General features: G+C 40.7%; 1 protein-coding gene and 2 pseudogenes across 1 annotated transcript; all 3 read left to right on the top strand.

Moving 5' to 3' along the window:
* The first annotated feature begins 1953 nt into the window (after positions 1-1953).
* On the top strand, positions 1954-4051 carry LOC115935814 (interferon omega-1-like; annotated as a pseudogene).
* A 2607-nt stretch (positions 4052-6658) lies between these two features.
* LOC101138981 (interferon alpha-17) lies at positions 6659-7637 on the top strand. Its single transcript, XM_004047864.5, has one exon. The coding sequence runs from the start codon at positions 6708-6710 to the stop codon at positions 7275-7277; it is 570 nt and encodes a 189-aa protein (XP_004047912.3). The 5' UTR covers positions 6659-6707; the 3' UTR covers positions 7278-7637.
* A 3617-nt stretch (positions 7638-11254) lies between these two features.
* On the top strand, positions 11255-11849 carry LOC101138618 (interferon omega-1-like; annotated as a pseudogene).
* The last annotated feature ends 919 nt before the right edge of the window (positions 11850-12768 follow it).

The following is a 12768-nucleotide window of genomic DNA, read 5'->3' on the forward strand; positions in this document are numbered from 1 at the left end:
TTTTAGTGTTGAAGCTTTGGGCATGACCTAGTAGGTGACTCTTAGGTGCAGTGGTCAGTTGTCAGGCTCTTGCTCAGTCATGTGGCTCCTGTACATTTCCTCACGGTTGCAGACGTGCTCCATCTCAATGCTTTGAAAGTTTAGGCTCCTCTCCCACTTGAGTGCTGACTCTAGCTTCTATCTTGGCACTCCCAGGCTGCCCACGACAGCTCTGGGGTGATCTCAGGGTTAATGTTTTCTCCCCAACTTGGAGGCATCAAAGGAAGGGACCTTAGTAGTAGTTGTAACTGAGGGTCTTTTGCTTGTCTCCTGGGGGCTCCACCACAGAGAAGCAGGTCAGCACTCACTCAGTGCAATCAGCGTGGGATGGGGGTGTCTGTGCTGTGGGCCCAAGCGAGGGGTTCCCTGCCTGGTGATGTGAGGGGTGGGTGATTGACCAATGGCACACAGACTGGCCTCCTCTCTTGGGTTGATGGCAGCTTGTTGGAGGTATGCATAAGGTACTTGAGGTCTCTGCTCCTTCATTAGTTCCAAGGTAGCTGGGGTAGTACCACTGCAGAGGCAGTGGTAGACAGGCTTTCTGTTGTCCCTGGGGTCTCCACCTCCAAGAAATGTGAAGCCATGTTAATGGCAGTGTTTAGCCAGAGGGGTTCGGTGGCTGCACTACTGGTGTAAGCTTGGGGCTTCACTTTTTGGGTAACAGAAGGTGGCAATCTTACCAGGAGGAGAGACTGTTCTCACCATATGGTAACTGCAGTGTGCTGTAAGTTCATGTGACAGTGGCGTGCTGCAAGCTCGTAAACAAAGAGCTTCAGACTCTTTGTCTCTTCCCCAGACCCAAGGCAGCAGGGATAAAACTGCTGCTGTGGCAGTGGCAGAGGAAGGATGGCTCTGGGAGCCTCTCCCCAGGGAAACTCCAGGCAACTACCAGTGGATATGCTCAGCTATGGGTAGGGTGACTGTTTTGCAGTCATGGGCTGGGGGCCCTGCCTCCTGAAGAATAGGGATGCAGATTCTCAGGGGAGAAGGGCTGGACTCCTCTTCGTAGGGTGGCTATGGTGTGCTGGAGGTGAGAGTGTAGTGACTAGGCCCTTTGTTCCTTCCCCAGCCAGAGGACTGCTGGGGCTGTCCCACTGTAACAGTAGTGGTGGATGGGTTGTGGGTTGACTGTAGGATTTCTTCCTTTGAGAAATGCTGGGCTGCCTGATTGAGGAGATGAGGCAGGGGAAGGGTGCCTGTGCTGGAGTCTCTGGTCAGGTGGATCTGCCCACAGAGGAGAGGTGACAACAAGGAACTGTATGGAGAACAGTATGGCCACTCTTCTGTGAGGCAGTTGCTCTGTTTTGGGGATCTGGAGCAGCCACTGTTCCCTACAGACTCTCCAGAGCCTGGAGACAGCAAGGGCAAGAGCTGTGAGAAAGCAAAGATGGCAACCCACCCTTCTCACTGGGAGCTCTGTTCCAGGGAGTTGCAGAGCTGCCACTGGCTCAATAGCCCCAGCTGGTGGCTGCAGACCCAAGCCTGGCAGACCCACCCAGTGAGGAGAGAGGGTATCACGGATTGACATAACACATAGTCTGGCCACTTTTCCATACGGCTGCTGCAATATGCTGGGGGTCCAATCCAGACCATAGTCACTTCACATTTTTCAGTACCTGAAGATATCAACAGTGAAGGCTATGAAACAGTGAAGATGGGGGCCTGCCCCTCCCTCTGGGAGCTCTGTTCCAGAGAGGTACAACCTGTTGCCTCCTGCAACATACATGCAGGAGGTGGCTGGAGACCCCGGTGGGGATATCCCACCCACTGAGGAGAAACAGTATCAGGGACTCAGGTGAAGAAACAGTCTGTCCACTTTTTGGTAGAGCAGCTGTGCTGTGCTGGGGGTCTGCTACCACTGCCAGCACGAAGAACGGCATTTGCAAGAATGGCTAAGGCTGATAAATGGCAACAATGGCAACATACCCTTCCCTTTGGGAGCGCCATCCCAGGGATATTCGAAACTGCGGTCCGCTAGAAAACAGTGGTGGAGGTGACTGGAGACCCCAGTGGGGAGATTCCACCTACAGAAAAGAAACAGGATTTGGGATCGATGTGAATAAGCAATCTGACTGCTTCTCTGTAGAGCTGCTGGGCTGTGCTGGGTGACTGCTCCAGTCCCTAGCTGCCTTGGACTCCCTAGAACCCAAAGGCTCCAATAGCTAAGGCTGTGAAACAGCAAAGATAGCAGCCCACACCCTGCCGCTGGGAGCTCCATGTCAGGGAGGTGTAAGGCTGCTACCAGTGTCTGGCTGGATTCCCAAGCCAGTGGGTCTTACCCTGAGACAGGCCATGGAAGGTGGGCCTGCCTCTTGTCACTGCCCAGCACCCTGAATGAAACCCCTTTCCTAGGGGTATGTACAGGGGTCTAGCGTCCTGCTTGGCTGGAGTTATAGCTTCTTTCGTGGGGAAGCCTGGGTATCTAAGGCTCCAGGGTACCCATGCATGCCTGAGCATCTAAGGCTCCAGGGTACCCATGCATGCCTGAGCAGCTGCTCTGCTGAAACCCTACGTAGCCCTGCATGTCAGACTGAAGGCTCTGGTAGAGTGGGTTCACTAGGAGATCTCCTGATCTGAGGATTGCAAAGATCCGTGAGAGAAGCATGGGTCCCCAGGGCTGCTGACTTACCACTTCCCTGGGCAGGAGAGGCTCCCCTGGCTCTGTGACACTCCTGGGTGGGCAGTCGTCCTGCCTTGCTTTGCTCTGTTCTCCATGGGTCAAGTTGTTGAATCCCAATGTGTGTACCTGGATGTTTCAGTTGAAGGTGCTGTATTTACTTGCCCCTTCCATTTCTCTCCATGAGAGTGGCACACACTAGCAGCTTCTAGAGGGCCGTCTTGGCCAACCCTGAAAACTATTTGTTTCCAACCATAAGCCATGCATAAAAAGAATGCCTTGGGAGATCCTGGAGTCCAAGGTTCATCCAGACCCCAGCTCAGCTAGGCCAGCAGCACCCTCGTTTCCCAACGGTCCTACTGCTTCTACTGGTGTCCCTGCTGCTTTGCCACTATGGTCCTGTTGGATCTCTGGGCTTTGACCTGCCTCAGAACCATGGCCTACTTAGCAGGAACACCTTGGCACTTCTGGGCCAAATGCAGAGAATCTCCACTTTCTTGTGTCTCAAGGACAGAAGAGACTTCAGGTTCCCCCTGGAGATGTGGATGGCAGTCATTTGCAGAAGGCCCAGGCCCTGTCTGTCCTCCATAAGATGCTTCAGCAGATCTTCAGCCTCTTCCCCACAGAGCGCTCCTCTGCTGCCTGGAACATGACCCTCCTGGACCAGCTCCACATTGGATTTCATCAGCAGCTAAAATGCCTGGAGTCTTGCTTAGGGCAGGCAATAGGAAAGGAAGAATCTGTGGGGGTGATTGTGGCCCTACACTGGCCTTGAGGAGGTACTTCCAGGGAATCCATGGGAATCCAGAGAATCTACCTGAAAGAGAAGAAATACAGTGACTGTGCTTGGGAGGTTGTCAGAGTGGAATCGTGAAATCCTTCTCTTCATCAACAAACTTGCAAGGACTGAGAAGTAAGGATGAAGACCTGGGGTCTGCTTTAGTCTTTCTTATTTTCTTCCTCTTCCTTGCTATGTGTTTATTCCTTCTTTTTCTAGTTCCTTAACTTGTAAAGTTAGTTCATTGGTTTGAGGTCTTTCTTCTTTTTTAATATAAGCTTTTACAGCTTTCATTTTCCCCTTTAGCTCTGTTTTCACTGCATCACATACGTCTTGGTATGTTGTGTTTTCATTTTCATCTGTCTCAAGATATTTTCTAAGTTCCCTTCTGGTCTTTTTTTTTCTTTTTACTATACTTTAAGTTCTAGGGTAAATGTGCTCAACGTGCAAGTTTGTTACATAGGTATTCATGTGCCATGTTGGTTTGCTGCACCCTTTAACTTGTCATTTACATTAGGTATTTCTCCTCTTACATGTTTATCACATTTAGACCTACATTTGTTTTCTTTTTGTTCCCATAAATTAAGATGAAAAATCAGACCACTTTTACCTCCTAGGAAAAGTGAAGTGAGAAATATAAATATATTTGCTGTTGTGAATGACACATAGAACACCACATAGAATCATTGTATAGTCCATTTAAAAATTATATTTGTATTCTTTCATTGACACTAACCTGAATGTGAAAATGAAAGAAATCAAAGTATAGAAAAACCAATTTTCACGGTAGAATACAACATAAAAAATGAATATGCAAAAATTCCCAATACAATCTCAAGTGAACAAAGAAAAAATACTCTCTCCCCCAGTGTTTCAAAGACTAAGAATAATAACTTGGGCAAAATTGCCCTGTATTCTCAGGGTCTAATAAAAGGATGAGCCCAAAATTCAATAAAAATGTGTTGACTGGATCAACTACTAAATCAATGTACAAAATATACATTCCTGAAATGAAGGCTCCTCTAGTATGGAAACCCCTGTGCACATTTCATAATGTAGAATATTTTAATTGGTCAATGATACAAAGAATTTAAGTGAATCATTTAAAATAATGAATAATAAAATGTGGTTATTTTCTAAAATTGATCCATTTCATACTTTCTACCTTCATATAAACCAGCTCATTTTCTACCAGTGTCATCTCAAGATTATCACGTGATTTGAATCTGAAATTTATAAATGATGGAAAAATGATGTCACAAGTCTTTATAGTTCACATACACATTCTTGGGATTTGATCCAGGGAAGGAAAGCTGTAGGATTATTTGGGGGAGAGAGGCTATTATTCCATACTTTTGGGAATAGTAAATTGTCTGACTCCTATAAACTGTGTGAATTGGAGAGTTTGAATTTTGACGTGTGACTCTGTATTTGACACCAGGCTAGTTATTTTCCATTATAACAAAGTAGAGGACAGATTAGAGATGAAGTCATAAATAGTTAATATAGTGCTAGGCAAAGGATGATATTATGCTGCTCTTGCAACTTGAATCCCCAGATCTACATGCACTTTAAAAAAACTGGAATCCCAGTGGTTTTAGCAGTAAACTAAATGGGCATTATTGACTCTCAGTAAAAGCTGAATGGAAATTTTTGTCATTATCTATTATAATCCCAGAAAATATGCGCATGAGGAAGCAAAATGGCTTCATTCTTGAACCCTTTCCAGTAGGAGAAAAAATGAGAAACTAGTAAAAACTCCACTTACTAAATAGCTGATTTGCTAAAGCAGACCTCATTCCATTTAAGGGTTCAGTATCTATAGGGCCTACTTATGCAAAAAAAAGAAAAAAAAAGGTAGATCCAGAGTTCAGGACCACTCTGAAAGTTAATTCTTTGCATAATAATATTCAATATTTATAAATTTATGAATTTAGAACAAAGATGATCTTTTTTATTTGATAAGAATTGACTTGGATAGGAACTTCTGAAAATCTTTAGGGAATATGAACTTCAATGAAAAATGCCAAAAATGATTTAACTTATAATATTTCCTAATTCACATATGTTTATTGGAATGATACTTCTTCAAAGAGTACAAAAATTAGTTCTCGTAGTGTATGTAAACAAATCTGACATATTACAATAGTTTGTGACTCTCCAACAACTCTATCCAACAAAATTTCATTGCTTAATATACATCTTTCTCATTGGGTTTTCTTGTGTACGATATGAGAAGCACTGGTATTGAGTTCATGAAGATAAACAAAATATTTGTAAGATCAGTGTTACAAACCTATGGCAAATAGATGACTGTGATTGAAGGACTTTTTGTCCATTTTTTGCTGGATCTTAAAGTCTTATCACAGTATGTGGCTTTAACCTGCATATCTTTGGGCTGCCATTGACTATCTTATGGTTATTACTTATGTTTGATCCTCAGTTCTTCAGGATGTTTTGTAGACTTTGAGAATTCAATGCAAATAGCTTATGCTATATGATTTATTTCTACTAAAGTTATTCAACACATCAATATTTATGTCAAGTGCTGAAAAGAAAAAAGTGTTGGCAATATGTGGATGAATACTGCAGCTGGTGAAGTTTACAAATTATTTTCTCATATAAAGTAAAATTCAAAGCTTCATACACTAAGAGAAAAATTTTAAAAAATTATTGATTCATATTTTTAGGAGTTTTGAATGATTAGGTATGTAATTATATTCATATTATTAATGTGTATTTATATAGATTTTTATTTTGCATAGGTACTTTGATACAAAATTTACATGAACAAATTACACTAAAAGTTATTTCACAAATATACTTATCAAGTTAAGTTAAATGTCAATAGCTTTTAAACTTAGATTTTAGTTTAACTTTTCTGTCATTCTTTACTTTAAATAAAAAAAGCAAACTTTATAGTTTTTATCTGTGAAGTAGAGGTATACGTAGTATACATAAATACATATGCCAAATCTGTGTTATTAAAACTTCATGAAGATTTCAATTACAAAAAAATACCATAAAAGCCTTTGAGTGCAGGTGAAAAATAGGCAATGATGAAAAAAAATGAAAAACATTCTTAAACACATGTAGAGAGTGCATAAAGAAAGCAAAAACAGACATAGAAAGTAAAACTAGGGCATTTAGAAAATGGAAATTAGTATGTTCACTATTTAAGACCTATGCACAGAGCAAAGTCTTCAGAAAACCTAGAGGCCAAAGTTCAAGGTTACCCATCTCAAGTAGCCTAGCAATATTTGCAACATCCCAATGGCCCTGTCCTTTTCTTTACTGATGGCTGTGCTGGTGCTCAGCTACAAATCCATCTGTTCTCTGGCCTGTGATCTGCCTCAGACCCACAGCCTGGGTAATAGGAGGGCCTTGATACTCCTGGCACAAATGCGAAGAATCTCTCCTTTCTCCTGCCTGAAGGACAGACATGACTTTGGACTTCCCCAGGAGGAGTTTGATGGCAACCAGTTCCAGAAGACTCAAGCCATCTCTGTCCTCCATGAGATGATCCAGCAGACCTTCAATCTCTTCAGCACAGAGGACTCATCTGCTGCTTGGGAACAGAGCCTCCTAGAAAAATTTTCCACTGAACTTTACCAGCAACTGAATAACCTGGAAGCATGTGTGATACAGGAGGTTGGGGTGGAAGAGACTCCCCTGATGAATGAGGACTCCATCCTGGCTGTGAGGAAATACTTCCAAAGAATCATTCTTTATCTGACAGAGAAGAAATACAGCCCTTGTGCCTGGGAGGTTGTCAGAGCAGAAATCATGAGATCCTTCTCTTTTTCAACAAACTTGCAAAAAAGATTAAGGAGGAAGGATTGAAAACTGGTTCAACATGGCAATGATCCTGATTGACTAACACATTATCTCACACTTTCATGAGTTCCTCCATTTCAAACACTCACTTCTATAACCACCACGAGTTGAGTCAAAATTTTCAAATGTTTTCAGCAGTGTAAAGAAGCATTGTGTATACCTGTGCAGGCACTAGTCCTTTACAGATGACCAAGCTGATGTCTCCATCCATCTATTTATTTAAATATTTATTTAATTATTTTTAAGATTTAAATTATTTTTTATGTAATATCATGTGTACCTTTACATTGTGGTGAATGTAACAGTATATGTTCTTCATATTTAGCCAATATATTAATTTCCTTTTTCATTAAATTTTTACTATACAGAATTTCTTGTGTTTGTTTATTCTTTAAGATAAAATGCCAAGGATGACTTTACAACCTGACTTAAAAATAGATGATTTAATTAAGTTACCTATCATAATTTTATTCAAGTTGTTAAAAAAAAACATTTTTCTGTACCTGGTTATATGTTGCCTTCAGGATATAAACGTGAACAGAAAATATACAGTCCCTGTTCTCTTGTATCTTTGATTTTTGTCAGGAAAGAAGTCTAAAAACAATAATAATGCTGAATTAATATCAGTGATGCTAACTGCTATAATGTGAGGAAGTAAAATACAATGAATTCCTCTTAGCAGAATGTAGATTGAGACATATCTGGAAATAAAAGCAGAGATATTCTCTGTAAACTGACTTCAACATGTAATCGAAGATGTACATTGCAAGTCAGATATGTGAATTTGCAGTTTCCAAGGCATACGAAATCTGGAAGTTCATAACTGGCAATGGAAAGCCTGAAAATGAAGGCTGTCATGTGGGGAGCAAGTGGAGAGGGAAAAAAAGACTTAAACTGGATTCTGAGGATCTTCCACCATTAAAGTGGGGGAACAGAAGGGTCACAAAGAAAACAGAGGTGGAAAACCTTAACATTAGAAGGACGAGAGGGAATGATGATAAAAGATACACCTAATGCTAAATGACGAGTTAATGGGTGCAGCACACCAGCATGGCACATGTATACATATGTAACTAACCTGCACATTGTGCACATGTGCCCTAAAACTTATAGTATAATAATAATAAAATTAAATTAAATTTAAAAAATTAAAAAAGTGTATTTAGAAAATAAATGTGCTTAGAAAAGGAATCAATAAACTTATGGAAAATGTGAATTAAAACTGAGCACTACAGCAAGAAAATAGATGGCAATGCAGAGCTTACTGAGAGCTGGATTGATAGAATTAATCAGCAGAAGCCATATTGGGGTAGGTAGAAGAGTGAATCAGAAAAGAAAAATCAAGATAACACATACAGAAAATTGTGAGAGATCTGCCTTTGCAAAGGAGGGAAGTAATAAGCTGGAACCCCCAAAACTGTGGATTATCTTTTATCTGCATAGTGTTTCCTTTTTGAAAATACATGTCAATGAATAAATTTCATAAATGTGATGCATTGGTAAATCATATAAATACATTTAATATTTTATATATTTAAAGCATAAAATATAAAATTATTTACAATAGTAATTGATCATTATTGTGATTAATACTCTGTTAAATGTCAGTAAAAACTGACACATTTCTTTCATAAAATAAAATTGGAAACTGGAAAAGAGAATCTCTTTCTCAATACTTTAGGAATGGGGAAAGGATTCCCTATTTAATAAGTGGTGCTGGGAAAACTGGATGGCCATATGCAGAAAACTGAAACTGGACCCTTTCCTTACACCTTATACAAAAATTAACTCAAGATGGATTAAACACTTAAATGTAAAGTTCAAAAGCAGAAAAACCCTAGAAGAAAATGTAGGCAATAGCATTGAGGACATCGGCACGGGCAAAGATTTTATGATGAAATTGCCAAAAGCAACTGCAACCAAAGCTAAAATTGACAAATGGCATCTAATTAAAGAGCTTCTGCACAGCAAAAGAAACTATCAATCATCATGGTGAACAGGCAACTTACAGAATGGGAGAAAATTTTTACAGTCTACCCAATTGACAGAAGTCTAATATCCAGAATGTACAAAGAACTTAAACAAATTTACAAAGAAAAAAAAAGCCCCATCAAAAAGTGGGCAAAGGACATGAACAGACACTTCTCAAAAGCAGACATTTATGCGGCCAATAAACATGAAAAAAGCTCAACATCACTGATTATTAGAGAAATGCAAATCAAAAACACAATGAGATACCGTCTCATGCCACTCAGAATGGTGATTATTAAAAAGTCAGGAAACATCAGATGCTGGTGAAGCTGTGGAGAAATAGGAAAGTTTTTACACTTTTGGTGGGAACACAAATTAGTTCAACCATTGTGGAAGACAGTGTGGCGATTCATCAAGGATCTAGAACCAGAAATACCATTTGACCCAGCAATCCCATTCCTGAGTATATACCCAAAGAAATATAAATCATTCTCTTATAAAAATACATGCATGTGTATGTTTATTGCAGCATTATTTACAATAGCAAAGACAGGAAACCAACCCAAATGCCCATCAATGATAGACTGGATTTAAAAAATTGTGCTTAAAACCTAGGTGACGAGTTGATAGGTGCAGCAAATCACCATGTCACACGTATACCTATGTAACAAATCTGCATGTTCTGCACGTGTATTCCAGAACTTAAAGCAAAATCAAAAAGAAAGAAAGAAGGAAGGAAAGAAAGAAAGAACGAAAGAAAGAAAGAAAAAGGAAGAAAGAAAGAAAGAAAGAAAGAAAGAAAGAAAGAAAGAAAGAAAGAAAGAAAGAAAAAAGAAAGTTGGTCAAAATCAGCTGAAAATACAACATGAACCAAGGAAATTCAGAGAGCAGGAGATCGTTGTGTATAATTGAGGAAAAAAGGAGATTAATAATTAAAGGAAATCCCAATACAAAATTTACACATCATGTATAAATAACAATAAGTTATTTTACATTGAAATTCCATTCTGCTTGCATATATATATTTTTATTTATTTATTATTATTATACTTTAAGTTTTAGGGTACATGTGCACAATGTGCAGGTTAGTTACATATGTATACATGTGCCATGCTGGTGCGCTGCACCTACTAACTCATCATCTAGCATTAGGTATATCTCCCAATGCTATCCCTCCCCCCTCCCCCCACTCCACAACAGTCCCCAGAGTGTGATGTTCCCCTTCCTGTGTCCATGTGTTCTCATTGTTCAATTCCCACCTATGAGTGAGAATATGCAGTGTTTGGTTTTTTGTTCTTGCGATAGTTTACTGAGAATGATGATTTAGCCTAAAAAAACAGAATTCTTACCCTGTGACAGGCCATGGAAGGCGGGGCCTGCAACTTATCACTGCTCAGCCCCCTGGATGAAACCCCTTTCATAGGGTTATGTATAGGGGTCTAGCCTCCTGCTTAGCTGGAGTTATAGCTTCTTTTGTGGGGAAGCCTGGGTATCTAAGGCTCCAGGGTCCCCACGCATTCCTGAGCGGCTGCTCTGCTGAAAGCCTATGTAGCCCTACATGTTAGACTGAAGGCCCTGGTAGAGTGGGTTCACTAGGAGATCTCCTGACCTGAGGGTTGCAAAGATCCGTGGGAGAAGTGTGGGTCCCCAGGGGTGCTCACTTACTCACCACTTCCCTGGGAGGGGGAGGCTCCCTTGGCTCTGTGTCACTCCTGGGTAGGCAGTCGTCCTGCCTTGCTTTGCTCTGTTCTCCATGGGTCAAGTTGTTTTCTTGAGTCCCAATGTGTGTACCTGGATGTTTCAGTTGAAGGTGCTGTATTTACTTGCCCCTTCCATTTCTCTTCATGAGACTGGCACACACTAGCAGCTTCTAGATGGCCATCTTGGCCAACCCTGAAAACTATTTGTTTCCAACTAAAAGCCATGCATACAAAGAATGCCTTCTGAGAACCTGGAGTCCAAGGTTCATCCAGACCCCAGCTCAGCTAGGCCAGCAGCACCCTCGTTTCCCAATGGTCCTCCTGCTTCTTCTACTGGTGGCCCTGCTGCTTTGCCACTGTGGCCCTGTTGGATCTCTGGGCTTTGACCTGCCTCAGAACCATGGCCTACTTAGCAGGAACACCTTGGCACTTCTGGGCCAAATGTGCAGAATCTCCACTTTCTTGTGCTTCAAGGACAGAAGAGACTTCAGTTTCCCCCTGGAGATGTGGATGGCAGCCAGTTGCAGAAGGTCCAGGCTGTATTTGTCCTCCATGAGATGCTTCAGCAGATCTTCAGCCTCTTCCCCACAGAGCGCTCCTCTGCTGCCTGGAACATGACCCTCCTGGACCAACTCCACACTGGACTTCATCCGCAGTTGGAATGCCTGGAGTCTTGCTTAGGACAGGCAACAGGAGAGGAAGAATCTGTGGGGGTGATTGTGGCCCTACACTGGCCTTGAGGAGGTACTTCCAGGGAATGCATGGGAATCCAGGGAATCTACCTGAAAAAGAAATACAGTGACTGTACTTGGGAGATTGTCAGAGTGGAATCATGAAATCCTTCTCTTCATCAATAAACTTGCAAGAAGGACTGAGAAGTAAGGATGAAGACCTGGGGTCATCCTGAAATAATTCTCCTTGATTAATCTGCCATATCACACTTGCACATGTGTCTTTGGCCATTTCAATAGGCACTTATTTCTGCCGTTGTCACAGAATTTATTGAATTAAATTCAGCAAATACCTTGTTAACAATAGTAAGCAAGTATATGTTAAAAACATTCAGCTCTGGTCTTCGGTTCCTAAGACATGACTGCCCTGATGTGTTTTATTTACTTACTTATTTCCATTCTTTTTGCAGCTGTTTCATTTATAATATTTAGATATTTTACATATAATAACATGTTCATCTTTACATTGTATTAAAATTTACAAATATATTCATCTTTCCATCTTATTAAATTTGCATTTGTCTTATTCATTAAATTCTCATTTGTTTTATTCATTAAGGAAAATGTCTTGAAATCCTTTTTTCTAAAAACAAAATCCACACGCAATTTTGAACAAAATTGAAGAAAGGACAATAAAATGTATTTGTTCATTTATTCCATTCACATTATATGTATAAGTTAAGTAAGTGGCAGATTGTAGAGTTCCCTTCAAGAAATACAATTGAATGAAGCACTCTCAGTCTTACAGAGAAAGAGATGTAAAAACAGTAGTAATGCTTACTTTATTGCAATTCTTTTAAATGCTAGAAAAAGAAGTAAAGGAAAACAATGTTCTCACACCAGAAGCTTTAGGTACAAATGATGCCAGGAAGGGAAAAACAATATTAGATGTCCTTCTTAAGGTACTTGGGGTATATATACAGTTGACCCTTGAACAGCGTGGGTTTGAACTGCATGGCTCCACTTATACATCTTTGTTTGTTTGTTTTTTCAAATACAGTTCAGCTTCCATATCTGCATTTTCTGCATGTAAAACTAAACATGGATAGAAAATACAATATTTGTGGGATGGGAAACTTGCATACATGAAGGGGA

The sequence above is a fragment of the Gorilla gorilla genome, chromosome 13 (assembly GCF_029281585.2).
Source record: "Gorilla gorilla gorilla isolate KB3781 chromosome 13, NHGRI_mGorGor1-v2.1_pri, whole genome shotgun sequence".
In the NCBI taxonomy this organism is placed as follows: Eukaryota; Metazoa; Chordata; class Mammalia; order Primates; family Hominidae; genus Gorilla; species Gorilla gorilla.